This window comes from Necator americanus, chromosome I, assembly GCF_031761385.1.
Source record: "Necator americanus strain Aroian chromosome I, whole genome shotgun sequence".
Lineage (NCBI taxonomy): Eukaryota > Metazoa > Nematoda > Chromadorea > Rhabditida > Ancylostomatidae > Necator > Necator americanus.
In genome coordinates this window covers 5,466,668-5,493,669 of record NC_087371.1, presented here as the reverse complement: position 1 = coordinate 5,493,669, position 27,002 = coordinate 5,466,668, and the positions used below count along the sequence as shown (strand labels likewise).

Sequence of the window (27,002 nt, the reverse complement as noted above, 5' to 3'; positions counted from 1 at the left end):
GACATGAAAAGAACAATTTCACAAAGATGTTCAACGAAAGAATAAATTGTAGAGCAAGTCTATGTAGACAACGCTGTATTATGACTCCCGATCATTATAACAGCAGATGACCAAACGGGTAAATGAGAACGATTTCAAGCATTTACTTAGATTTACTATCCCCATCACACTCATCAAATCACTCTACTGCGAACACTCATTGATTGCTGAAGTTGAAGCAAGCTAAGATAGTGAACACATCTGTCACATCAAACGATAAAGGATCAAGTTTTTGGCGTCAATCAATCCGCTCGGGATGCGCCACCACATTCACTTCGATTCGGAATCGTTTGAGGTTTGCAAACGTGTAACTGGTCTGTACAATGATTTGTGGAGGCTAGCCGATGTGTCAAGTCAGTGTTTTTATCCTCCCAGACAAGTGTGGTACCAATCTAGCGACTCCGGATTGATATGAAAGGCTTGGTGAGCACCAGGGCGGATTCGAACCTCCGATCAATCGGGCAGGCAACGAAACCTCTAACCGACTGCGCTTCATCCGTCTCTTGGAACAAATAATATCACTATTTTAATTGATTTTCTTGAGCTCAAACTCAAACAGCAACACATTGGCTAGTGCTTACCTCACTAGCTGAACTTGGTAACGCAGCAGACCACCACGTACCACAACTATGAGTCACAAGGGTTTTATATTTTATTCATTATTCCATGTGTCGTTTTCGATCAAAGTTCTTAGTTCAAGGTATGTCGCAATCATCATCATGTCATCCTTTCCAATGCAACACAGCACCCATATGTTTACGAACTATTCAAAAAGTGATGAAGATCTCTTATTGATTCCTATGAGGAGTCCTGCAATTCTCATAGCATCATTTTTAAAATTGAGTGAGAAAGGTGGGGATTTATTCGGCGGTTCTTATTCGGGGGTATTTCATGCAAAATTCCGTGAAATTTCATTATATCCCACAACTTAATAAATATGAGTCTTTTTGCCAATTGCTGAATAGTTGTACCTACATTTTGTTTTTATTTTTCATTTTTTATTTTTCTTATTTATTTATTATTATTTGGAGGCAGGTTACACGTTCGTGAACCTCTAACGATTCTGAATTGAAGTGAACGTGGTGGCGCGTCCCAAGCGGATCGATTAACGCCAGGCACTTTATCCCTTACTCTTATTTATTATTATTATTATATATTTTTATTCTTATTTCTTTTTCCCATGTCACCACATAATGGAGGAGCTAAGAAGAAAAATAAACTAGAGAGCGTTAGAAACTGCGACATTGGTAGGAATTCGCTAGGTTGGAATCCTGTGAGAACCGATAGCTATGCTCTAATCAAGGTTTCTCTTACTCTCTTTAACATAGTAAGCGAAACTAAGGAAGAAAAATATGAAATACAAACATATTTTACAATATATGGTACAAAAGTACAAAAATAATATAAATATAAGATATAGAGGTGGTATTGTCTTTAATGGAGCATTTCTATATTTTGCTCAATGCCTTCCAAAATAAAATCATGAGGTTGAGCCGAGTGGCAAAGGAGGCCGCATTTACCCAATTTCAGCTTACTCATTCAAGGTTCTGAAGTTTGGTAACAAGCTAGCAATTTTCGGATTAGTTATGGTTTCCTGGAACGAATTTCTGGGACCCTTTTCCATATGTGAGTTGAACGAATTTTTCAAATAGAAGATTTTCATCTTGTTTGGCTCATTCCACTCCTTCTCCAAATCGTACCATAATCAATAACGTCCGTAAACAAAACGTTGACACTTGTTTTGATGTACCCAGTAACAAACGCTAATTCGTTCTTCACTCGTAATCTGGCGACGTTGGCAAAGACCACCTTCCGTCATCGCTGCCGCGCCCCTTCACCGGCATTCTCGTCACCTTGTCACGGCTACGCTGCTGCCGCTAAGTTGCCGTGCAAATTTCCTGCACTAACCATGTGCGTTCTGCTTTTTCTCGTCCTATTCTCTCCCTCGTTTGCCCTTGAAGTGGCTCTAATTCCATCGACAGGTTGCTACAGCCATGATGTAATGATGAAGGAGGTTGGATTGAGTATGCCTTGTGGAACGACTATTACGTGGATTCAAACTTTTCTCTACGATTTCGGTTTTGGTGAGATTCCACTGCCCACGAATTGGACTCGCATGAGCATTTGGGGTCATGACAAGGAAGGTAAGGTGTCAATTTTCCATCTACACTTTTTGAATTCCATTATAATCGGGTAGAAAAAGAGTGAGTTAAGTCTCAGGACCCAATTTAATTTTTTTTCGCGGCCCACGCTTAAATTTTGGTGCGAACAGCTTCTATTCTAACTTCATAGGGTTAAATTATTTTTCTTTTTATTTTGTGTAAGTAATAGAGTGAATTCGTCTCCTCTCAACTATTCCTTTACACTATTTACATTACATTACCTTAGTTAGATGTATTAAATCAATAGATTTTCCTAGTGATTATATAAACAACTAATCTGCACACTAAGGCATAATGTTTTATTCGTTTTAGCTGTACTATTAGCCTTTTCTTTACTTCAGTAAAGTTTCCTTTAAGCCTGTTAATTCGTCCCGGAGCTTAGTCATTTCTATGGACTGGAAATCAGTTCCCGAGAGAATCCCGAGAGAAAAATCACTCTGGAATAGATGTCACGGGAACAGCACATAATACATTAATGTTATAATCAGAAATAATAGATTTTTTGAGAAAAAATAAAACAAGCTGAAAAAAAGATCGTGAGAGAAAAATGAAATTAAATAAACTGCTTGTTTCCTGTGTATCCTGGAAATTATCCGAGAACCAGCGGAAAACAGAAAAATAAAAGATCAGAGACAATACTCAAAACCTGAAAAAAAATAAAATGCTTAAGAAAGTCATAGAAAACTGCAACCACAAGTAATTTATATGTTTTTCTATGCACATCTTTTTCTTTGTGGTTTTTCTCTTAATTAATTCATATTATTGTCAATTGATTAATTTGAGAGAATTGATCGGTCGATTATTAGTTTGGAAATTCTCATGTTTTCTGAAATGAAAAAAAAACTGAAATGTCTAGCAACAAGTGTTGATAGATACTACTTCAAAATCCTAAAAAATAATTCCTCTAGGTCTCCTCAGATATTTTTTTGCCCTCAGCTTTTCCTCACCACTATTCATGTATTCTTCTCATTTAAACTATACTTTCTATCTTTGCTTCTGCACTGCACTTTTCATTGTTTCAAGAAATTAATACCTCTCTTTTCCAATAAACCTTGTGAAAAGCACTTCTTCCCTCTTCATAACCAAACCACAAAGCAGCAAAGTTGACCTGTTAACAAAATCTTTTCGGAAGTACTTGTCTGAGCTGGTGGTCGTTTGTTCCGCAATTGCACAAAATTAAAAGTAGCGAGAAGCAAATGGGGATCTTCGACACAACAGAACCTACGTGTTGTCTGTTTAAGACAGTAATCAAGTAAGAACTTTGAGCTCGTTGATCATCCTCGTACTAGTTAGAAATGATTGTGTATTTTTCATATTTTATTTTTTTTAAACAAATAATTGCTCTCACTCGAGCGCTAATCCAACTATGGCGATCTGAATCTTACGCGTACTTTTCCACGTTCTTTAATCGTTTCACTGTTGGAAGGGGGGAAAAACACGCAAACTTGAGCAATTCTTGGAATGACGGGGTTCAAAATGACATGAGTGCAGTACGAAGCGGATGTCTTTGTCGAATGAAATTCCGCTGATGAGCCTTGCTTGGCAGATGGAAAATTCTAATAAAAATATGGTCTTCCTGCAAAAGTTTAGCAATTTCAAAAAAGTCACTATAAACGCTTATCACCGGTGTAAAGGATACGACCCATCAATTCGCGACCGTCACTTTGTTTTCGCCTGTTCTTATTTTTTATTTTATTTATTTATTTATTTGTTTCAGACTTTCACTCTTATTTTATTTATTGGATATACTGCTGGGAATTTTGGATGGAGTTTTTTTTTTCTATCGGGAGCGTTTAGTTTTGGTTCGAAACCAATCACCATTAATGACGATGGTACGATCGAAATCATCCATGATCGGTTGAAATCAACATCGATTTGTTCGTAACCGATCAGGCAGTAGTCTGTCATAAAACGCGTCGTTCGGCGAAATTTTCAATGTTGGGATCTTCTCGCTGGTCGCCAGGGTTCGATGCGTAGTTTGCGAATATCACAACGAAAACGTGATCTAAAAATCCAGAATATTTGAGCCAGTAGCACCAAAACCCTTAATTCTCTCGATGAGTTCATATTTCACAAAAAAATTGTTCTATTTTCGATTTCTATTCAGTTTTTTCTATTTAAAACTGACGACATAGCATCGCGTAAAAGGGATCAGTTGTGAAACAATTTCTTAAACACGTGTAATTAGTAAAATCCGCTTTGAATAAACTCATTTCATCAATACTACAGGTGTAAAGAGTTGTCTCCTTGACTAAACTGATACTTATTTCCGGTGCACATAGTCACTGGATTTGTGATGGCTATTTAGTGTTTTCGCTTCAGCACCACTATAAACCACATTTTGGACCCGATCTAGTGCTGGAGGCATCTGAACATAGAGAACTTTAACTGCTTCTCTGATTGAATATCGATGGAATTGATTATTTTTGATAAAGGTTTTCCCATTTATCTGGCAATCACATGAATCGTTCAAGAATTCAAGAAGAATGGAAGTTCTATGAGATTACGTTTACTTTGTTCACTTTTTTCCTTGTATGCCTCCATCAATTACAAAAAAGTGCATCCGTTCCGGTTCGAGTGGAACTCCTGTGTTCAAAAACGTGCAAAGTGAAGTGTGGAAAGCGTTCTCCTCATCTTAGGAAAAAAAAAGAACTTTTTTTTTCTCTCATTACACGCCTGCCCGATCCTTTCTTGGAGCATGATCGTTCAATGGTTGTAGCGTGAAAATGAGTGAAAAAATATCAACGAAGATTTTATTTTACAAAATTTGTCGATAGAAATCCATAATGTATACGCAACAAAAAACTTTACTTTGAAGCGTTCCTGACGAATTTCTATGATTATTATCATTTAGAATAAATCTCGTGAATCACGAGCAAACCGCTTTCCCCTTGAAATTTGTCTTCTCTGTCTCCTTTTTTCATAGAAATCATTCTTACAACCCTTCGTTCGTAATTTTCCTCTGTTTGCCTTTTATTCACCAGTTAATCTTTTTATACTACCTTTGATCCATTCATTGTTTCATGTTTCATTCACCCATTCATTCACTCACTCATTCATCCACGCATTCATTCACTCATTCATTCATTCATTCATTCATTCCATTCATTCACTCATTCATTCATGTACTCGACTAATCTGTTCTTTTCCGATTTGTTAGTTCATGTGTTAGCGTATCGCATATTTATATTCTTTGTATTCAGCCATTTTCACTTTATTACTCCATTTCTATACTGACTTTTTCTTATGCTTACTCGTTGATTCTCATTATTCATTTAACCATCCATCATATTTCATATTCGATCACGTTAGTATTGATCTACAAATCTGTTCTTCCATCCTGTTCCTCTTTTTGCTTTCTTTCACCTCCTCATCTTTATCTTGTTATTAGCCGTTCTCACATTTAGTCCTATTTCTCTTTTCGGCCTTCTTCATTTCTTCCTTTGTTCTTTCATCTCTTAATTGCCCATTAGTGGGCAATTAAAAGATTACCTCCTTTTCCTTCGTTTTCTTCTCTTTCTCTTCATAGTATTTCAGTGGCGTACAGTTTCCAAACTTTCCTTAAACGCGTCACCCAACGAGTCTGTGGTGGCTCGGGCTTCAGGTGGGTTATGCTTATAAGGGGGCGTAGATTATGGGAAAGAGGGTGATTCCATCTATTTCTTCCTAATTAGCTTTTATAGTTATATAAAAAACGGTCCGAAATATGCGGGTTCGGGTCTTCCGGGGCGCTATTTTCTACAACAAGTTCGATCGGAGCGCGCCAGCCTTGTTAACGCGCCGCATCTTCCGGGCCGTTTTTTCTTTACGGCAATTAGGAAGAAATGGACCGAATCACCCTCCTCCCGATAATATACAACCTCGTAAAAGCCTAGTCCACTTGAAACCCACACTAGCACAGATTCGTTGGGTGATGCCTTCAAGTGATGCAAAAAATCCCGGTAATGGTGCTCAGGCCAAGTTTATTATCGTACTTTTTAGCACTGACTCGACTCGATTTTTTACTCGTTTTTTTTTCTTTTCTTAAGTCTTCTTTCTTGAATCTTTTTCTTAAACAAATATGTCATAAATGACCGCGAAACTTCAAAGATATCGTAGCATCGTAAATCTTAAATTCTACGAAATCATTGTCTAGACAAATGTCGCTGTAACATGACATATCGGCACGTATCATCTGCAAAGTGCAATTTTCTCCGCAGTTCTTCACGCTAAAAAGTGTAACATGCGACCCGCAATAGTTCTCACCTGCCCGCACGTTTTCATCTGTCACGATGACTTAAATATTCGGACGGTTAGCGGGAGTTTTCTTGAATTAGGATTTAGGCGTGGAGTTAATGCACACAGCGGGTCGTCTTCTATGGGAACAGAACGTGCCGACCGATTTTGATCGACCATGGGATTTGCGTGGAAGTTTCATCTTTTTCAAGTGAGTTCTTTGACAATCCTGATTTGCGGCTAATAGCCAGAATTTTATTCCAGAATGCTCGAAAGACATCAAACATTCTGTGAAAAGATGCTCGATGACCAACGTTTTCTGAAGTATATGAAATCACAAAAGGCCGATATCGTTTTATTGGATCATTTCTTACAGGTACAGAACGAATGCAGGTAATCGAAAAATTCACTTGAGTAGTTGTTTGTGCGCTGGCGACTGTGGAGCGATCCTAGCAACCTGTTCCCCCCCGGCTGAGTTTCTTTTTCAAATCACCAATGAGGTGATGGAGGAGACACATTCGCTTTGATTTACTATCAGGAACAGGAGAATATGAACATAGGTGTGAGAAATGTACATCTTTTTGCTGTTTTGTGAGCCCATCACATGCGAGAATAAACTAGTGCAAAAGCTCTCGAAAAAATAAATATGATGGAATCGTGGAAGATTGTGGTTTTATTTTTTTTTTCAGGAATGCATGGGTGGTTTGGCATATCTTCTAAACACTTCCGTTGTGCAATACTCGAATTGGCCGATTGCCGACGGCTACATTACATCCTTGAATGTTCCGGCTAATCCTAGCGCAATTCCTAAAACAGGTAGATATTCTAACATTTCTTCCGTCTTTCGTCCAAAGTCCTCAGTCGAATGATCGCGGTACGTCTGCAACAATGTGTGTCCCTTCTTTTCTTTGCTCACTCGGTTGAGTGTTCCAATTTAAGCGGCACACTTCCCAATCGTTGTGCCACTTTTATTATAACCATTATTTTTATTCAAACCAACCACTTTTATTCTTCAACTTTGAAAGCTTTTGGTTTTTACAAATATGTAGTTGTTTTGCAATTAATTGTACTACAAATCCTATTCTGATATAAAAATCCCATTTTCGGCAATTCTGTGCACTCGTACATTTTGAGAAGCCACTAATTTGTAGAAACGCTTCATTCCTTGGAATTCCGAGCAGCTGCGGCTGCGGTTGCGGTAGGCGTCACCCCACGAATCTGGGGTGGTGCGAGTTTCAGGTGGGTTATGCCTATAGGGGGTCGTAGAAAATGGAGAGAAGGGTGATTCCGTCCATTTCTTCCTAATTGCCTTAAAAAACGGCCCGGAAAATGCTGCGCCTCACAAGGCTGGCGCGCTCCAGTCGAATTCCCTGTGGAAAATAGTGCGCCAGAACGCCTGAAGCAGTATCTTCCGGGCCGTTTTTTACGGCAATTAGGAAGAGATGGACGGAATCACCCCCTCTTAATAGTCTCCCATACCGTATACGAATACTATACATGAATTCCGTATCACCTCAGATTCGTGGAGTGATGCCTTCAAATAGTAGCCAACAGTTTACATTGTCTCACTTCGAACGTTATCTTTATCAGTACGACGATGTTGTTTACGTCATTTTATGTTAAAACATTATTCGGTGATAACTGTTGGTAGAAATCAGGAGGAAAACCGTTACACAGAGTAATACTATTAAAATTGTGTCTATATTACAATGGAATCGAAGGAGTGATTGAAGCTGAAGTTTAAATATTCTCCAAATGTAGAACTGACGGATTTAGAAAGAAAATTAGTCTGAAATCTTTTGCTTAAATTCATTTAAAAAACAGAAGAAAGCGTTGTGGGTAAGATGGAATTCTAATTTTACGGAAAATCCCACTTCCATCAATTTTTATTGATCAGTGAACACGAGCGAAGGGAACACCACAAAAAAGTCCGAAGTCCGGCTTTAGCCGGACGTTCAGACTTGTTCCTGTTTTATTTTTCAGGAACTCCGTACAGCGGCTTAGGCATGTCATTCGACGAGCGTTTCGGTAACGTTCTCTTCCATTGGGTAATTATTGCGGCACGATATATACAATCATACGTTCTGAAAAGAATGTTTGCAAGAAAGGGATTTCCTGATGTAAGTGAAGTAGGGCTCTAGCATGTTATCAGGCTTTTTTTGAACCTACTATTTTATCGGTTGGATATCCTCCTGATTATGTGATCACCACATCTTGCGTTGCTAGTACAAAAACCACACCTTTTAGCGTTTAGGTGAACATCATTCAATCTGAAGCTGTAAGAACTATTTACGCTGGTCGATCAGAATTTCTCTTCGACGTAGTCCGACCAATAAATAATCGTGTGAAATATTTTGGAAGCAGCAACCAGAAGTGAGCTGGGCATGTACGAACGCTAATTATTTCCTTATATAACATCTTTTCTTGGCGAGCATATTGCACATTTATTTAGGAATCCAAGCGATTATGTTACCTTCATCCCCGAAAAGGACTGGAACAACGGGACTCTCAGTTGTAGCCATAGCGGGAACAACAGCCAACACAACTTCAGGCATTTGAATAACCCAGTCTGGAAACCCCCCACCTTAACGGAACGTTTCTGCTCAAGTGCTGTTATTGAAGTAGCTGATGCCCAATTTCCTAAAATATCTTTAAGAAGGAAAAATCTCTACAAAAGATTGAATAGGAATGTAGTGAAGGATAGATTTAACGTGATTACCGCACAGTTTCCTGAACTCGACTGGCCTTCACTGGTTAAGGAGAAATTTATCTTAGTCAGTTTTGGTAGTGTAGCACAGGTAAGGGATTCGTACGGTCTTCACTTCTTCCACCAAAAACTTAACGCTTATGATTTAGGCTCATAACATGCCGTTGCATCTCGTTCAAAAGATCTTCTTTGCATTTTCACGTTCACCTTACAAAGTAATTTGGCAAACAAACTCCGTAGCTGAGTCGTTGGTGTGGATCAGAAATGAAAGTGTTCCCAAAAATGTTGTTATGATCAACTGGGCGCCTATTAAAGAAATGCTAGGTTTGGGAGTTTTTGGTTTTTGGTCAGTTTATATCTTCAAACCTGCACTTTTTTCTTGCATTATAGCGCACCCAAATCTCCAATATTTGATCTGTCACGGTGGGATCAACACAATCAATGAATTACTATTGTTCGGCGTTCCTGTGATCGGAGTCCATTTGCAGGTGCTCATATTTTTTTTGTTCATATTCACTTTTTTTTTCTTTTTTTTTCGTATTCACTCATAACTATTCGTTTTCTGATAATGTTGCCTGACGTGATTCCCCACATCGAAATGAAAAAATCTCCATCGAAATGTTTCGTCCTTGAGCCGTTTTCAACGTGCTAGGCTCTCAAATACAACCTTCTACAAGACTAATCGAATCAATCCCATCGTTCTTGTCTCTTATTTCAACTTTACGCCTCCCTTGTACTGTCTATCCAGAGTCGCCAAAACTTCATTCAACGCCTCAATTCAAACCTTCCGCGTTTTCTTCCGAGTTCTTTTTGCACCACGAGATTGTGATAATTGTTTCTTTTTTCGAATGATTTAGTCTTTTAAAATTACTTTTCCGGCTTTAGAAATAGAATCTCCCGGGGCAAAAAAAAAACAGCGCTTTCAACACTTACTTTTCTTCGGTTTTCATCGAGGCCATCTACGACCATGATATTATGCGAAGACCACACATATCGTTTTTATCAATGTTTTTATCAGTGTTCGACATTTGCAACGTGTACGGAGAAGTTCTTGTAGGCGTGACTACTGCACAAAACTAAAGGATAAAGGACAAAGGATAAAGGGCAAGGGATAGAGTGTCTGATGTTAATCAATCCGCTCGCGATGCGCCACCACGTTCACTTCAATTCAGAATCGTGTACTACTTTCTTAAGCTGAACCAAGATTGTTATTGATCTTTATTCTGGCTAACGTTTCGGCGTCGTCGCCTCCTTCAGAGCCTGGAAAAATCAAAGACACGTGTAATCTACTCCCTCAAACGCCTCGTCATCCCACAAGATATGATTTAGCAAACAGATTATTTAAAAGCAACGTCAGAAAAGCAGACCAGCGCTCACCTTGATAGCCACGAAATCGTGATGTTAGCGGACCACCAGTTGTGAGAGTTGCGCCGCTAGTATTAACTAGTAATGATGCCCCCGCCTCTGACCCCGTAGGTCAAAACCCGCAAAGGTCCTGATATGGCGCCAGCTCGTTGGTCACAGTGATGCATTCTTCTTTACGATTCATGATAGGACTTTTGGCCGTGATATAAAACGCTTCCAATGTTTTTCGCTCTAGAACGTCTGATTCGCGTGCCAAGATAGTGACAGCTATCTTGAAAGGGGTGTTGTCATGACACTGTCTGCGATGAGCACCTAAAGGGGATGATGTTTTTGATTTTACGAGCCCGTCTAGGTGCCCCTTGACGCGGATACATAATGATCTTCCTGTTTCGCCAATGTACTCAGCCCCACATAACTGACAGGTGATTAGGTAGATAACCCCCGATACCACGCAATCACCCTGCTTCCCGTTTGGACAAACGATGCAATTCGGTGTCTCACAAAGTCTGTCATATGCGCGATTGCGGACTAACTGCTGCTTCAGGTTTACAAGTGGTATGTCCACTACTCTGACTGAGTCTTGCAGACCTGCCAGTCGTAAGCTTGCTCGCACTGCATTGCTCATGTCATCCGAAATAAAAGGAAGGCAGAAAGGAATCTTTGTTGCTTGTTCTACCCTGTGGCACCGCCGCTCAGTTGCAGGCTCCATTTGAATGAGAGACCTTTGCTGGGTACCCATTGGACTGAGCAATGCGGTTAGCCATATTTATGGAGGCAATGCGCCCTTGAGCTTCAGATGAAACCGTTGCCGCTGTCTTAAACATATTTTCAATGACTGACTTTTTGGTTCTCCAGGGGTGCGCCGATTGGTAGTGAATCAGAATGTTTTTACAACTTGGTTTTCGATACCATTTTGTTTTCCAATTTCCCTTACACAAATGAACCTGGACATTGAGAAACGGCAGCCAGTTGTCTTTAGGTTTTTCCCTCGTGAACTTTATGTACTGGGATTGTTTATTTAAGAGATCGAAGCAAGAGTCCATTTCAGCTTGTGTTGAACATACAATGCAACAATCATCTATGTATCGGCAGTACAATAAAGGTTTGCGTTCCAGTAGGGGTTTTTCCACTTTAGACATGAAAGCAACGGCTAATGTTGGCGCAAGTCTTTGTCCCATGGCCAAGCCTCTAATCTGCCTATAGTATTGCCCAGACCAGCGAAATACGGAACATCTCAAACATTCGCTCAGCAGCATCATTATTTGCTGTATCGCAAAACCATACATGTTAAGAGTCCCCTGGTGTTCGAGAAGCAGCTCTGATGTTGCTCTGTTGAACAATTCAGAATCGTTTGAGGTTCACGAACGTGTAACTGGGCTATGGAATGACTTGCGGTGGCTATCCGATGTGTCAAGTCAGTGCTTTATTCTTTCAGACAAGTCTGATACCAATTTATCGACCCTGGACGGATAAAATGCTTGGTGAGCACTAGCGCGGATTCAAACCTCCGATCGATCGTGCAGGAAGCGGAACCTCTAACTGCTACACTAACACCCGCCCTTATCTTCAAATAACACTGATAGCAACGATGTGTGTGGTCTTCGCATAATATCATTTTAAAAAAGGGACGCGGCTATTGTGACCATTTTCGGTGACATGCTGATGCCTTCACACGCTATGTTCCACTCCAAATTTACTCCAAATTAACCTCTGCGTAAAGCTAATTGTTCTGACGTACTCTAGAACAGATGGAATCGAGATCGAAAAAAGATAAAGAATAAAATCTTTGGCGTCTTAACTCATTTTGGAACGTTGTAGAACGCGGGTTGGCCTATATAATGAACTGAGGGGGCCAGCCGATCATCAGAACAGTTTTATCGACCTTGGAAAGATGAAAGGTGTGATTGGGTTCGAGTTCGAGAAAGAGACGCAAAAATCGGAGAAAACAAGAAACCGCGGTGAAAATTAGTATGTGGCATCGAAAAAACATGTTGAATGACGGATGAGAAATGTTGGGAAATGTTGGGAACGATAGAAGAAACGATTTCGGCAAGTACGCTATGAATTAATCCGTAGTTGTTCTTTTTTTTAAATTGCGAAAAGAGCAAAGCAATTCTTTTTCAAACCATGACGATTGATGTATCGGTGTGCGACTTTTTTCGTTCATCGACAAGAAACTCCATTTTAGTGAAGAACTGAACCGAATTGAAGTGAAGAGAGAAAGAAGTTGAGAAATCAAAAAAAAAAAAACCGCAACCTTGCGGATCGAGAAACTCTCTCTATCGTATGTTTTATATTTTTCGCTCATACTTTATTTTTGCTTTTTTGTCACTCTTTAACTCAGTTCAAAAATATCAACGAAAAAAAATTAGCACTCAACTCACCAGGAACTGATACCAATTTGCAAATTAGGTAATTTTATTGCTGCTGAATGTATGTGTTTATTGTTGAGGATTTTGTTTACTTTGTCTGGCATATTAAAAAAGGAACTTCAAATTACTATGAACATTAATGTTTCCCCATCTGCGCCTGTTCCAATTCCAGGGCGACCAAGGATCAAATCTAAGACGTTTGGCTGATCTTGGCGTTGCAGTGATGATCTCTATCGCACAGATTTCTCGAGGCGAACTTTTTCAAACAATGAGGAAGTTCGAGGCAAACCTGGAAAGGTGAATTAACATAATGTGACTGAGCAATAAAGTGCTTGGAGGCGGAAAACTAACTTGTCTCGAGGACCGTTGTAATTATGGACATCACAGTCACGGTCAAGTTTTTGTAAACGTAAGATATTGAATCCGGAAGAAAATAAACTTCTCGAAAAGGGTGACTTGCAACTTCCAATTTGTTCCCTCGACGTTAAATGTCGAACTTAGCAAATTGAGTCATTTTAGAGACCAGCAGATTGCTTGTATTGCGTTCTTCATTAAATTGTTCGCATCTCATATCAAAATCTGTTACTCGTAGGTACAAGGACGTTTAATATTTTCAAAGGTCCTCTCTTTCACAGTTATTACAGGTAAGAGTGGTTCGCAAAACGTTACACTTTTTTGAGATCCCTTCTTCTTCAAAATAGCACGTGGAGCTTATGATTTTCATCCGGAAGAAACTCTGCTGATATAAAATTAGGTCCGATCGCTCTTCCAGATCTAATGCTCTTGATCGTGGTTCACATTTCCCAAGAATGGATTCGCGGTGAGGCTTCGCCAGAAAAGATGATCGATGATTGGCACAGAAGTATAAAAGGTGTATGGGGTGTAGGGCGCACATATTCGGATTATATTTCCGTAATTTATGCGAAAATTATTTCTGAAGCCTTCGTTCTTGTAAAAGGTTCAGATACTCGATTATTCTTCTCGCCCATTTGCTTCTCGGTCACCTTTAATGACTAAGTGTGCCCATTTCATCCGTCATGCGTTTGACCGATTTCTGGATAAGCAGAGATTGAGTGAAGCTACCACCACCACATTTATTTCACTACCAGTCTGAATGTCCGGCTAAAGTGATTTTATCTTCGCTCCCCTTCACTGATCAATGAAAGTTAATAGTAGTGGTGTTTTCTGTAAAATTAGATTTGTGTTTTTTAACAACGCTTTCCTTCTCTTCTTTATATTATAAATTAAGGCGAAAGGTTACGGAGTTTTCCTTCCAAACGCGTCAATTCTACATTTGGAGAATATTCGATCATCAGCTACAAACACTCCTTCGATGCCGGAATAATAAAGATACAATTTGAAAGCATTACTCGAAGTATGGGTGTTCCTCCTGTTTTCCCCCCAATAGTTAACACAGAATGATGTTTTAACATAAAATAACGTGAAAGACATCATCCTATTGATAAAGATAACGTTCCACGTCAAATCACATAAACATTTTGCTACTATTTAAGCAGCCAGTTTCTGAGAACGGCATGCTACAAACTTGAGGCGAAAGAATAAGGAAATAGGCACACGGGAGTAGTCATAAAGGTGAAGAGCAAAGCGCCAAGTGGTTACGGCTATGAAACGGCTGCAACCATTTACCTTTTGCGTCATGCACACTAATTTATTGCGCTCCAATGACCGGGTCCACCGACGCCGGTGAATCCGTCGCACCCCATATAGCAATCTGGCGCCGTTGGACCCGTCGCACGCTCTTCTATAGGTATCTGGCACCGGTGGACCCGTCCCAGCCGCCTTCTATAGGTATCTGGCGCCGGTGGACCCGTCCCACCCCCTTCTATAGGTATCTGGCGCCAGCGCACCAATCTGGCGCCGGTGGACCCGTCGCACCCTCTTCTAAAGGTATCTGGCGCCGGCGCGCTAGTGCAACGCCGGTGGACCCGTTCCAATTCCTTCTACAGGTATCTGACGCCAGCGCACCAATCTGGCGCCGGTGAGCGAGCGTCCGTCGGCGTCGAATTGGTGCGTACTTCAGACTTTCTGTGTTGTTTGCTTCGCCCACCTTCACTAATCAACGAAAATTAATATTAGTGTTATTAGTTCTATGAAATTGGACTCCAGCAATCTTTCTTCCTTTTTTATATTACAACTATAAGCGAAATATTTCATAGTCTTCTTTCTAAACGCGTCAGTTCTACATTTGGAGTACATTCGAACTTCAGCTTCAAACACTCCTTATCAATATATTATAGGCAAAATTTAAGAGTATCACGCGAAATATGGGTTTTTCTCCTGTTTTCTATAAACAGTTATCAAAGAATGATGTTTCGGCATAAAATGACGTGAAAGACATCATCCTATTGATAAAGATAACGTTCCACGTCAAATCACATAAACATTTTGCTACTATTTAAGCAGCCAGTTTCTGAGAACGGCATGCTACCAACTTGAGGCGAACGAAGAAGGAAATGAACACCCGTTTGCAGGCGTCTATAGGGTTTCCACTTTCTGAGAGTGGCCACGGCTTTGAAACGGCTGCAACCACTTTGTCATTCACATGAAGTTATTGCGCACTATTTCGACGCGGTGGACCTGTCGCACCTCCTTCTATAGGTATCTGGCGCCGGCGCGAATGTAACCTTACTGATCCGGAGGACCCCGTCTATGGGTATGGCGCCGGTGGATCCGTCGCACCCCTTGTTCGGTGGACCCGTCGTAAAGCAAATTATGGCTATCTGCGCCGGTGGACTTTTCTATGGTATTGGTCACGGCCACAATTTGAAACAGCTCGCAACCATCTATCTTTTGCCCGTCGCACCCCATATTATGCTCGGCGCCGTGCCCGTGAACCCGTTATTGCGCACTATTTCGACGCCGGTGGACCTGTCGCACCTCCTTCTATAGGTATCTGGCGCCGGCGAGCCAGTGTAACCCCTGTGGACTAGATCCGTCGCACCCCATATTATGGCTATCTGGCGCCGGTGGGCCCGTCGCACCTTTTCTATGGGTATCTGGCGCCGGCGCACCAATCCGATACCGCAGGACCCGTCGCAACCACACCAATCCGACGCCGGGTGGACCCGTCGCATCCCCTTTTTCGAATTTCGTGACAGACACATACACATACACACACACACACACACACACACACACACACAGACCAAGCTCGTTATTATATATCATGATTTTTTAAAATCACCCTGCATTAGATTAATTGTTTTATTATCACATCACATTATTTTGTAATTTGATATTGATTGGATGTGATGCAACTTTCGTTCAGGCACTGGCAAAGAGTCGACCAGTTGTCGTCCATGATCGAAACGTATCGTACACTTAATAATGCTCAACAAAGATTCTGGATTGGTTGGGTAGCGAAACATGGAAAGATGCTACGGAGCAGAAATTTGTTCAGAATGTACTACATTGGTGACACAGAGAATCTTTTTTGGGGTACTGTGGGCACGATCTTAATAGGATTATTAGCGTTAGTTTTGCATTAATACTCGATGCAAAGACGAATATTTTTGATCTCCGAATTCATATACATAAATGTCTGGTGTTTCTTGCAATGCTGTCCTACACTGATTTTAGGCTTTAGGAGCAGTTTTATGGTTTTAAAGCTCTTTTCCGAGTAGTACTCATTACTTTGCCCAAGAGTGAGATGAAATCAATGGTCGAGTATTTCGTTTAGCAAAAAACATCAAACGATAGCCGGTCACGTCTCAACGGTATTCTGCACTCATATCTGACGCCTTTCGTGTTTAAGCCTTTCACATTCGACACATTTCTTCTATGTATGATAGATAAAATGTACCAAGTAAACCAGATAAATTCTATGGATAAAATGCTTGAGGTTGAAGAAATGGCTTAGAATGGAACGAGGTTTTCGAGTTCAATTCAGAAATATTTGTGATTTTCGAACACGTATGCGGCGTATACAATGACTTGCGGAGACCAACCGAAGAAATAGTTCAGCCTTTTTATCTTCCCAGACAAGATTCGCAGTAACTTCTCGATACCGGAGAAAAGAAGGACGGTTTCGAGCCATCAACATTTCAAAGGTTGAGTTAACCCCTTAACACAATGCTACTTCCAACATAGGTTGTTGACCCCATCTTATTCTGGAAAATAAACAAAGGTTCTCTTCGCGAAGGAAACGGAGAGTCTTAGAAGATTAACCATGAGAATTTTTACATTCAAACACCCTCATGTTCGAATTAATGTTCATAAATAAATAAATCTTGGGCGGGTGTTGCGCAGTCGGTTAAAGGTCCATTGTAGCCACACGATCAAGGGTTCGAAATCGCCCTAGTGCAAACCAACCTTTTCATCCCCGGGGTCGATAAATTAGTACCAGATTTTTCCGGAAGGATAAAGACACCGAATTGATCATCGGCTGGCTCCCGCTAGTCATTGTATAGGCAAACAGCCGTTCCAGAATCCTAACGATTACGAATTCCAGTGAAACGCGTTGGGGCATACCAAGTGGATTGATACGCCAGTGACTTTATCCTTCATCCTTTAAATTTATGAATCTTAGATATAAGCACATCAATAGGATCTTTTCGAAACCACGCAGGCTCTTATTCCCACCGACCCACAAAGTTCTCTTCAAAGAAAACAAGCTAGCTGCATCTTTAGAAGAGATCAAACAACAAAACACAGGAATAATATTATGAGTACCACTGAAATACGCCAAATTGTGCAAACGAAACAGATTTTAAATGGCTGTTGCTATCGCTTCATGGCTTGCAAGTCACTTATGGATCATCCCGCTTTCATCACTCGTGACGATACAGAAACTGTCTGGATAATTCTGTGTGCACAGCAGAAGCTTTAATCAGAGAAAGGGCATAAATCCAGAAAAAATGTTTAAATAGCTTCCAGCAAATTCTTTCGGCTTTGTTGCAATACAGTAATCAGTTGTTCAATCACCACAAACGTAGCAGGTAGAATAATTTAAAAGAGATGTGAGCACCAGGAGAGTCACAAGCAATCGGGACCACACAAGTCGTCCTAACAGCGCCATGATATTCATCATTCCTGTAAGTTGAATTTTCTACGCTCACAGCTCATGCTTCATTACACACCTTCCATAGAACCCTTAGAGTCCAGAAATTCTTTTTTCAGATTCTATTTCTCTGGGTGAGCACATCATCCGCAGGTAAAATTCCCTTTACACTTAAATGAAGAACTATCATCGTATTTAACAGCCATGCCGTTGATTTCAGACATGAAATGCGGTGGTGACCTTACAGTTCATGTAAGAGAACGAATAATTGAAACCCATAACGAGCATCGTAGGAAAGCCGAAAACGGAGAAGTAGAGGGCAGCAAAGGGAAGTTGCCTGCAGCTATGAAATTACCTGACTTGGTACGTAACACACGACTTTTATCTATTCCAATTCCATTTTATCTATTCCCTTAAACTTGGCAGGAATATGACTGCGGATTGGAGCAAGAGGCTAGGAGGAGATGCGGAAAATCTATAGACGTCAATTTCCTTTATGGATTGGGATCCAACGATGACATTGTTGTCCGGTACACGTTTCGTTTTCCAACGAATGTTCGGCCCATGTAACATAAGCAAGTCTATTAATCAGATCGGGCTGTCAACCGGCACCTATCAGAGACTTCCTTACATCGTTTAATAGATGGTGGGAACAGTCGAAATACATTGAGCCGTCAGAAAATAATACAGTACTTCTCAAGCATAGATACAACGGTCAACCTTTCGCACAGGTGAGTGAAGAAATTGCATAAAGGAGACTGCTCGCAAATAAAGAGAATTCTTCAGATCGTTTCTTCCAAAGTTACGAAGGTTGGTTGCCATCTCTATAAAAAAAAACGATTGACTTCAGTTCTATGCTTGTATAACAGGTTGGTGCATCGATTGTTGTAGGAAAAAAATGCGCTAATTTCAATACTATTTATAATTTTATTGCAGCCGTGTGCTCCCAGGTGATCTCATTTATGAGAATGCCAACAATACATCCACGGCATAAGGATGACATGAAAAGAACAATTTCACAAAGATGTTCAACGGAAGAATAAATTGTAGAGCAAGTCTATGTAGACAACGCTGTATTATGATTCCTGATCATTATAAGAGCAGATGACCAAATGGGCAAATGAAAACGAAGTTCAAGTATTTAATTGGAATTACTATCCCCATCACCACTCAGACTAAGCAAGCTATTTTATTACATCGTTTGCTTCTCTTCAATTATAACTGTTTACGCAGCTCCATCACGCTTCGATTCTCTTCTCCGACTGGACTGTAATTAGGAACAGAAATATGTAAACACTGAAAAAAACATAAAGGATAAAATGTCTGGCGCAAATCAATCCGCTTTGGACGCGCCACCAAGTGCACTTTAATTCAAAATCTTTGAGGTTTACAAAAGTGTATCTGGCCTATGCAATGACTTGCAATGAGGTCTAGTTGGGTACCAATTTATTGATCCCGGAAGGATGAAAGCCTTGGTGAACACTAGGGCGGATTCGAACCTCCGATCGATCGTGCAGACAGTGGAACCTCTTATCGACTGCGCTACACCCGCCCGTCAAAAAATATATATCTAAATGAGATGATGCATAAAGTGATGAAAAGGATAAAGTGTCTGGCGTTAATCAATCCGCTTGGGATGCGCCCCCACGTTCACTTCAATTCAGAATCGTTTGAGGTTTACGAACGTGTATCTGGCCTATACAATGACTTGCGGTGGCTAGCCGATGTGTCAAGTCAGTGCTTTTATCCTCCCAGACAAGTCTGGTACCAATTTATCGACCCCGGAGGGATGAAAGGTTTGGTGAGCACTAGGGCGGATTCGAACCTCCGATCGATCGTGCAGGAAGCGGAACCTCTAACCGCTACACCACACCCGCCCCGAGATACATAAGCATGAGAAAATTTACACCTCGATCATCCTCACTCCCGTTGTTCTTGGAATGGATTGAGCGGGCGCCGCAAATCTTGCATTTGCCCCTAACGCATGCAAGAGTTATCCAGTAGTTTCTCCTTTCGCATGACACACGAAGAGCATAGAATTTTTCTGAAGTGCACATCCAAAAGTGATCGATCAAAGTGAAGCACTTTATTCTGAAGGAGATCGGTAGGGTATAACTGCGGCGAAAACAGTTTGGAAATAAATGCTATGCTCTAGCGATGAGATTTGCTGTCAAAGCGTTAAAAAGTCGTTAAAAAACTGTTAGCATGTGCCTCACCGGTTAAGACTCATTCCAGTGTACATGACTACTCATTTGTCTTGCGTGTTCCCAAGAAAATGGGAAAGTCTGAAATTAGTTCTGCAAAAAAAAGAAGAAAAACGATTCGCCTGCCAATCATTTGCAGCTCTCTGAAAACCATGCACATGGATCCTTTCTTAGAGTGAAATGTTAATTAGCAACGAATCCGGCTAGTTTCTAAGGGTTTTCAAGTGCAGGAATAGAATATTCATCCCCGATTATTGCTCTGTGAACGCAGAGACAAATGATTCGCTTTCGTTTTGTAATTTTCAAACGAATCGATGCAAATATATGACGACCCTCACGTCTCCAGTAGCAGGTGCTCTTGTCTCGAACTTTAGAAGAACTTTTGTCTTCGCATTGGAAATTTGATGTGCAAAAAGTTGAAAAGTAGCAGTATCTTCATATTCCTATTTGCAACTGAAAAATGGAGTATTAAATTTTTTTTCATAATCATAAGAATGTCTTCACTAAATACACAGGAATTGGAATTCCGGCATTTGCAATTTAATTTGAGAACAGGTATGGGAGAACCGAAAACGGGTCAAAGATCGCGAGTTTTTATTTGGAAGGTAGGTGTGGGGGTTGAGAATTGTTGAGAGCTTAAAAGACGACGTATCGTAAAAAAATTCCAAAGTTTCAGCCAGCATTGCCTTCATTAAATTTTAGCGCTAATTCTTGTTACGTGTCGTTCACATCAACCACTTGCGTGTTTCTTCACTTTAATAGCATGAAAACTAGTGGAAGCTTCATCTTCGTAAGTTTTTCATCAAACAGAAAACAATCCTGCAGACTCAGACAGACTCTGCACAACTCCCAGCTGCGTGGTTTGCCCGTATGGCAGAGTGGGTGATTGCATGATATCGGGAGTACTGTATCGTATCACGTGCAGGTTGTGCGGTGACGAGTATATAGGGGAAACGGGGCGTCCACTGTGTATAAGGGTCAAGGAGCATCTAGATGGACTCGAAAAATCTAAAACCTTCACTCCACTTGGAGCACACCGTAGAATGTACCATCCAAACTCCAAAGTGGAGGTAGAAGTTCGTATATTATCCTACGAGTTCGAGATCCCAGCACGCAGAACACTAGAGGCCTTTAGGATAACCGCCAAAAGTCCAAAAATGAACAAGAAGGATGAGTGCATTTCTATCACAAACCAGTTATCCCTATAACAAGACCTATGCGGGTTTTGATCTACGGGCGGGCCGTGAGGTCTCTACATAAAAACCCTTGTGACTCGTAGTTGTGGTACGTGGTAGTCTGCTGTGTTAACAAGTCTAACTAATGAGGTAAGTACTAGCTGTTTGAGTTTGCCTACCGTTTGGATGCTTTCGGTAGGGTGATGAGGCGCTTGAGGGGATAAATCACTAATTTCTTTGAACTTTCCAGGCTCTGACGAAGGCGATAACGCCGAAACGTTAGCCGTTATTTAATAAAGGCGATCAATACCAATCTTGGCTACAGCTCAAGGAAATCTATTAGAAAACAATCCTTCCGCAAAACGATTTAATTGCTTTTTTTTTATTGCTTTTTTTGCAATTCGAACAATTTTTCTTCGCGCTGGTCATTAGGTCAGGTTATACTCGATTGCAAAGACATGCACGAACCCTACAGAGCAGATAAGAGAACATATTCTATTTGTCCATTCCATTTCGTTTTTAAGATGGGCATCCGCTGCGACCTTGCAGGTTTTTGTTTCATGTTCATGTTTGTCTAATGTTTTGTTTCTGTCACACTTCAATGTCTCTGTGTTTGTCTCTTGTCAAACGTTCTAAAATCATCCGCCACAGTATCAGCAACGATTTGGTAATTCGATTTGGTAGATGTTCGCTGCAAGTCTTTCTGGCGCCGTCGTTCATACGTGTGCTCCGTGACACGTAATCTCTAGTTTTACGAAGTCATACAACTACTTTGAATTTGAAAACATCAGCTAGCCTTACCCATCTCACTGCTATTTGAACCGCACAGAAATGTCGCCGTTTTAATATTATCCATTTCATTTCATTCCATTTTGTGTTGTACTTGGTTATCATTTCTAATGATTCCCATCTTATCTGACCTTATGTTATTCTTCGTTATCATTTCTCTTGAATCACATGTCTATCAATTACAACTATGAAGGTGTGCTGCATTAAATAAACCTAAAATCAAACACCTGTCACTTACCGGCGATGCAGTGAAAGTTGTCTGTTCGAAACTCACTTTTTCTGAATAGAGAGATAAATGGTCTGGTGGAGCAATCTCTAAAGTACACATCAAAGCGTTCAGCTTCAGTTCGGGGTCGTTCAGGGTTTATTAACTTCTATGCGGCCTATAAAACAACTTGCTGGGCGTATGCTGTATCAAGCCATTGTTCTTACCATAATGGACAAGCCTCGCACCAATTTATCGACCGCAGAGGGAAGGAAAGTTTGATCGGCTCAAAGTTGTTTTGGGCATACAGCTAACCTCTTCACAAAATGTCACACTCGTTCTCCGCTATAAACAACGAGCTTATTTTACAATACACCTAAACAATGTATGAATGCATGTATGCACGTATGTATTTGTGTGCATGTTTTTTTCGGCGGTGTGGCGCAGTAGGTTAGGAGTTCCCTGTAGCCACAAGGTCGGCAGAACAAGTCTTTCGTCCCTCTGATGTCGACAAATTTATACCAAATCTGTCTGGAAGGATAAAAACACTGATTTGATCATCGGCTGCTCCCCTTCCTCCCAAGTCGTCGCATCACGCATTCCAAAACCTCAGCGATTTCGAATTGCAATAAAACGTTTTGGCGTATCCCAAGTGGATTGATATGCCAGTGACTTTGTCCTTTGTCCTATATGTGCATGTATACGTATACTGGGAGACTAAGGAGACTGGGAGTCGAAGAAGTCGCCGACCGTCTGTTCGACTTCTTCAAACTTGGTGAAGATTTTCTAAGCTAGGAAAAGCTTGGGGGGGGGGATTAATTGGTATTCTGAGGGGGCGAAGTCGGGAGAATAGGGAGATGGGGCGCCTCATCCCAGCCTAACTTCTCCAGTTTTTCATGGGTCTCCTTAGCTACATGAAGCCTAGCTTTATCGCGGATGAGGTGCACCGAAGCTCGTCTCGCCGTTTTTCTCGAACAGCCGATGCGAGCTTCTGAACCTGACTAGCGTATATGAAACCGAAACCGTCCGATTTGGCTTGCGTCGGCGGGTCTTGTCCTCGAGGAAGCCACACGACACGGTCCGCGTTAGAGTCGCTGAAGGGCCCACTCTCATCTCCAGTAATAAGATCTTCGAGAAACTCCTTTCGATGCGGGCGAAGAAGGAGAGATTGATGGATACTCGGGTAAGCTGATGGTCATCGTCGAAGTGTGAGGGATCAATCAAGCCTGCGCTTTTCTTTCGCCGAGGGTCTGAAGGCGACTGACGACTGTTGAATGGGTACACCCAAGTCTCATCGCAAGACTGCGGGCGTTGGTCTCCGGATCCTCTTTGACAGCATCGAGAATGGCGGAGTCTTCGACAGAGTGGGTGCGTCCCGACCGGTGTTTTTTTTCGAAGTCGGTGTCTCCGCTTGGGAAGCGAGCGAACCAGCGACAGTCCTGATGGTAGCAGCGTCCTCGTCCAATCTGCTGTTGATGTTGCGGGTTGCTGTCGTTGCTCCAATGCCGCCACGCCATTCATGGAAGATGATAGCTCTTGCGTGATTGACATCGTGATTAAAGTTAAGGGAGCCCCCCGGCTATACATACTTATTACGGAGAAGCCTCGAGAATGTTCTACAACTACGACATGGTGCAACATTGGTTCCGCCCAAAAATGAAAAGTTCTGGAATTTTCGAAAAATGGGTAATAAGACTTTCTGTCCAGCCTAATATATATACCTTTATTTACTTATTTATTTATTTATTTATATCGGGTCTTATATCGGATCGAGTAATCTGCTAGCTATTAGCTATTATGTTAGCAACCGTATGTATGTGTGTGCATATAAAGTAGAAAATTAAAGGTTCGCTCAGTACATATTTTCCGAAATTTTGCTAGTATAATAGGATTTAACTTTGGAATCAAAAATATTTTTCCTTCAAATTAATACATATATTTTAAAACATTTTTACACTATATTCCGGCGGACGTAACAATTTTAGAATCTCTTAGAGGCATCACCCCACGAATCTGAGGTGGTGCAGATTTCAAGTGGAGTATTCGTATACGGGATGGGAGACTAAGGAGAGGGTGGTGATTCCGTCCATTTCTTCCTAATTGCCGTAAAAAACCGGCCCGGAAGATGCGCTGCTGCACAAGGGTGGCGCGCTCCAGTCGAACTCCCTGTAGAAAATAGTGCACCAAAACGCCTGAAGCCGTGTCTTCTGGGCCGTTTTTTTACGGCAATTAGGAAGAAATGGACGGAATCACCCCCCTCTCCATAGTCTCCCATCCCGTATACGAATACTCCACCTGAAATCTGCACCACCTCAGATTCGTGGGGTGATGCCTTTAAAAATCTTAAGGTTATAAAAATAGAATGCTACCATTTTACCCACGCAGTCTGAACTAAACAAAAAAGCGAACAATAATATCATTCCGATCAATCAATCAAACGATATTTGCAGCAATTCTAATGACTTTTCAAAATGCTTCAAAGCTTGAATAAGCACAGAGAAAGTGAAAAAAGGTTAGTAATGTTTCTTGAATGCTATTTAATCCGTAGTTTAAAGGCATCATTCCACGAATCTGAGGTGGTACGGATTTCAGGTAGAGTATTCGTATACGGCATAGTGGATTATGGGGAGGAAAGTGATCCAGTCCATTTCTTCCTAATTGCTGTAAAAAAAGGCCCAGAAGATACGGTTTCGGGCATTCTGGCGCGCTTTTTTCTACAAGGAGTTCGACTGGAGCGCGCCAACCTTGTGCGGCGCCGCATCTTCCGTGCCTTTTTTTACGGCAATTAGGAAGAAACGGACGTTATCATCCTCCTCTCCACAATCTACTATCCCTTATAAGAATACTCCACCTGAAATCTGCACCACCTCAGATGGGGTGATGCCTTTAAGTTAACACCACTAATGTGGAAGTTTCGCATACAGCCATGGAACTTCTGACCCTTCCCTCACCGTTCCAGGCCTACCATAGTTCCAATCGATTCACGATACAGTATGTCGGAAAAGAACACTAATCGTTAACATTCATGCTCTTACCATTTCTCTAAAAACCCTGTTCTGTTTTGTAGTCTTTGGAGAAGCATCTAAAGAAAATTTATCTACTTGCAACGTTCGTTTGCTTATTCTTAGGGCAATTAGGGACGATGAAGTGGGGACATTTTACAAAATATGTGACTACGGTAACTGCGAAAAAGGTATGCGAACTAAATGTATAGTTAATTTTAGATGCATACAAAAAATTGTGCACTATGTACCGTGTGTACCACATCTATACATTCCTAGTTTCAGAGTTAGAGACTCAAATTTATTTTGTTCATGTGACAAATATAAACATAAATGAAACAAAGCCAATAATCTGTTTTGGCATGGAAAAAATGCGTAAACGTGACGATGTCCGCCTATAATTCGAGAAACTTCGATCGCCTGAATATTCGAGCGGTTGGATGGATATGAAATGGCCTATTTGCTTGAGTTTGCACCGACTTGAAGCAAAAGCGCTGAGGCGTGAAGATTTTCGAGAAAGAATACGTAAATTCAAATGAATGAAAATTTGAAAGTTCCGGCACAACTTCTAGCATTATTGATTTCTATTTCTAACATTGTGCCTAACATTCTACCATTCACATTTCGGGTATTCGAATTGGAATGTTTTCTGAACTAGACAAAGAATATTATACATTGGTATCTGTATTTTCAGAAAATCGAGTATTTTACATTCACACACACACACACACACACACACACACACACACACACACACACACACACACACACACACACACACACACACACACACACACACACACACACACACACACACACACACACACACACACACACACACACACACACACACACACACACACACACACACACACACACACACACACACACACACACACACACACACACACACACACACACACACACACACACACACACACACACACACACACACACACACACACACACACACACACACACACACACACACACACACACACACACACACACACACACACACACACACACACACACACACACACACACACACACACACACACACACACACACACACACACACACACACACACACACACACACACACACACACACACACACACACACACACACACACACACACACACACACACACACACACACACACACACACACACACACACACACACACACACACACACACACACACACACACACACACACACACACACACACACACACACACACACACACACACACACACACACACACACACACACACACACACACACACACACACACACACACACACACACACACACACACACACACACACACACACACACACACACACACACACACACACACACACACACACACACACACACACACACACACACACACACACACACACACACACACACACACACACACACACACACACACACACACACACACACACACACACACACACACACACACACACACACACACACACACACACACACACACACACACACACACACACACACACACACACACACACACACACACACACACACACACACACACACACACACACACACACACACACACACACACACACACACACACACACACACACACACACACACACACACACACACACACACACACACACACACACACACACACACACACACACACACCAAATGTTCCAACATCGTTAAATGATATTAAGTTTTTGTTGTTCCTTTTCCACAAAGTGGAA

The 27,002-nt window shown here is 41.3% G+C and overlaps 5 protein-coding genes across 5 annotated transcripts; 3 read left to right on the top strand and 2 right to left on the bottom strand.

The window, feature by feature from the left end:
* Positions 1-1,948: 1,948 nt before the first annotated feature.
* Positions 1,949-16,369, top strand: RB195_004577 (uncharacterized protein; the record flags this gene model as incomplete). Its single annotated transcript, XM_064182479.1, has 11 exons — positions 1,949-2,183; positions 6,525-6,627; positions 6,681-6,792; positions 7,106-7,232; positions 8,400-8,536; positions 8,671-8,789; positions 8,869-9,214; positions 9,273-9,447; positions 9,514-9,611; positions 13,033-13,157; positions 16,150-16,369. The coding sequence occupies 11 exons, from the start codon at positions 1,949-1,951 to the stop codon at positions 16,367-16,369; spliced, it is 1,797 nt and encodes a 598-aa protein (XP_064033746.1).
* RB195_004578 (uncharacterized protein) lies at positions 10,601-11,227 on the bottom strand (the record flags this gene model as incomplete). Its single annotated transcript, XM_064182480.1, has 1 exon — positions 10,601-11,227. The coding sequence occupies one exon, from the start codon at positions 11,225-11,227 to the stop codon at positions 10,601-10,603; it is 627 nt and encodes a 208-aa protein (XP_064033747.1).
* Positions 16,370-17,896: 1,527 nt separating the features above from the next.
* Positions 17,897-18,874, top strand: RB195_004576 (uncharacterized protein; the record flags this gene model as incomplete). The annotated part of the gene is made up of 7 exons (XM_064182478.1): positions 17,897-17,914; positions 18,000-18,033; positions 18,101-18,243; positions 18,307-18,410; positions 18,473-18,611; positions 18,667-18,749; positions 18,817-18,874. 7 exons carry the CDS (start codon positions 17,897-17,899, stop codon positions 18,872-18,874), a joined length of 579 nt encoding a protein of 192 aa, XP_064033745.1.
* A 4,306-nt stretch (positions 18,875-23,180) lies between these two features.
* Positions 23,181-23,804, bottom strand: RB195_004574 (uncharacterized protein; the record flags this gene model as incomplete). The annotated part of the gene is made up of 1 exon (XM_064182476.1): positions 23,181-23,804. One exon carries the CDS (start codon positions 23,802-23,804, stop codon positions 23,181-23,183), a length of 624 nt encoding a protein of 207 aa, XP_064033743.1.
* On the top strand, positions 23,528-23,797 carry RB195_004575 (uncharacterized protein; the record flags this gene model as incomplete). The annotated part of the gene is made up of 1 exon (XM_064182477.1): positions 23,528-23,797. One exon carries the CDS (start codon positions 23,528-23,530, stop codon positions 23,795-23,797), a length of 270 nt encoding a protein of 89 aa, XP_064033744.1.
* Positions 23,805-27,002: the final 3,198 nt, after the last annotated feature.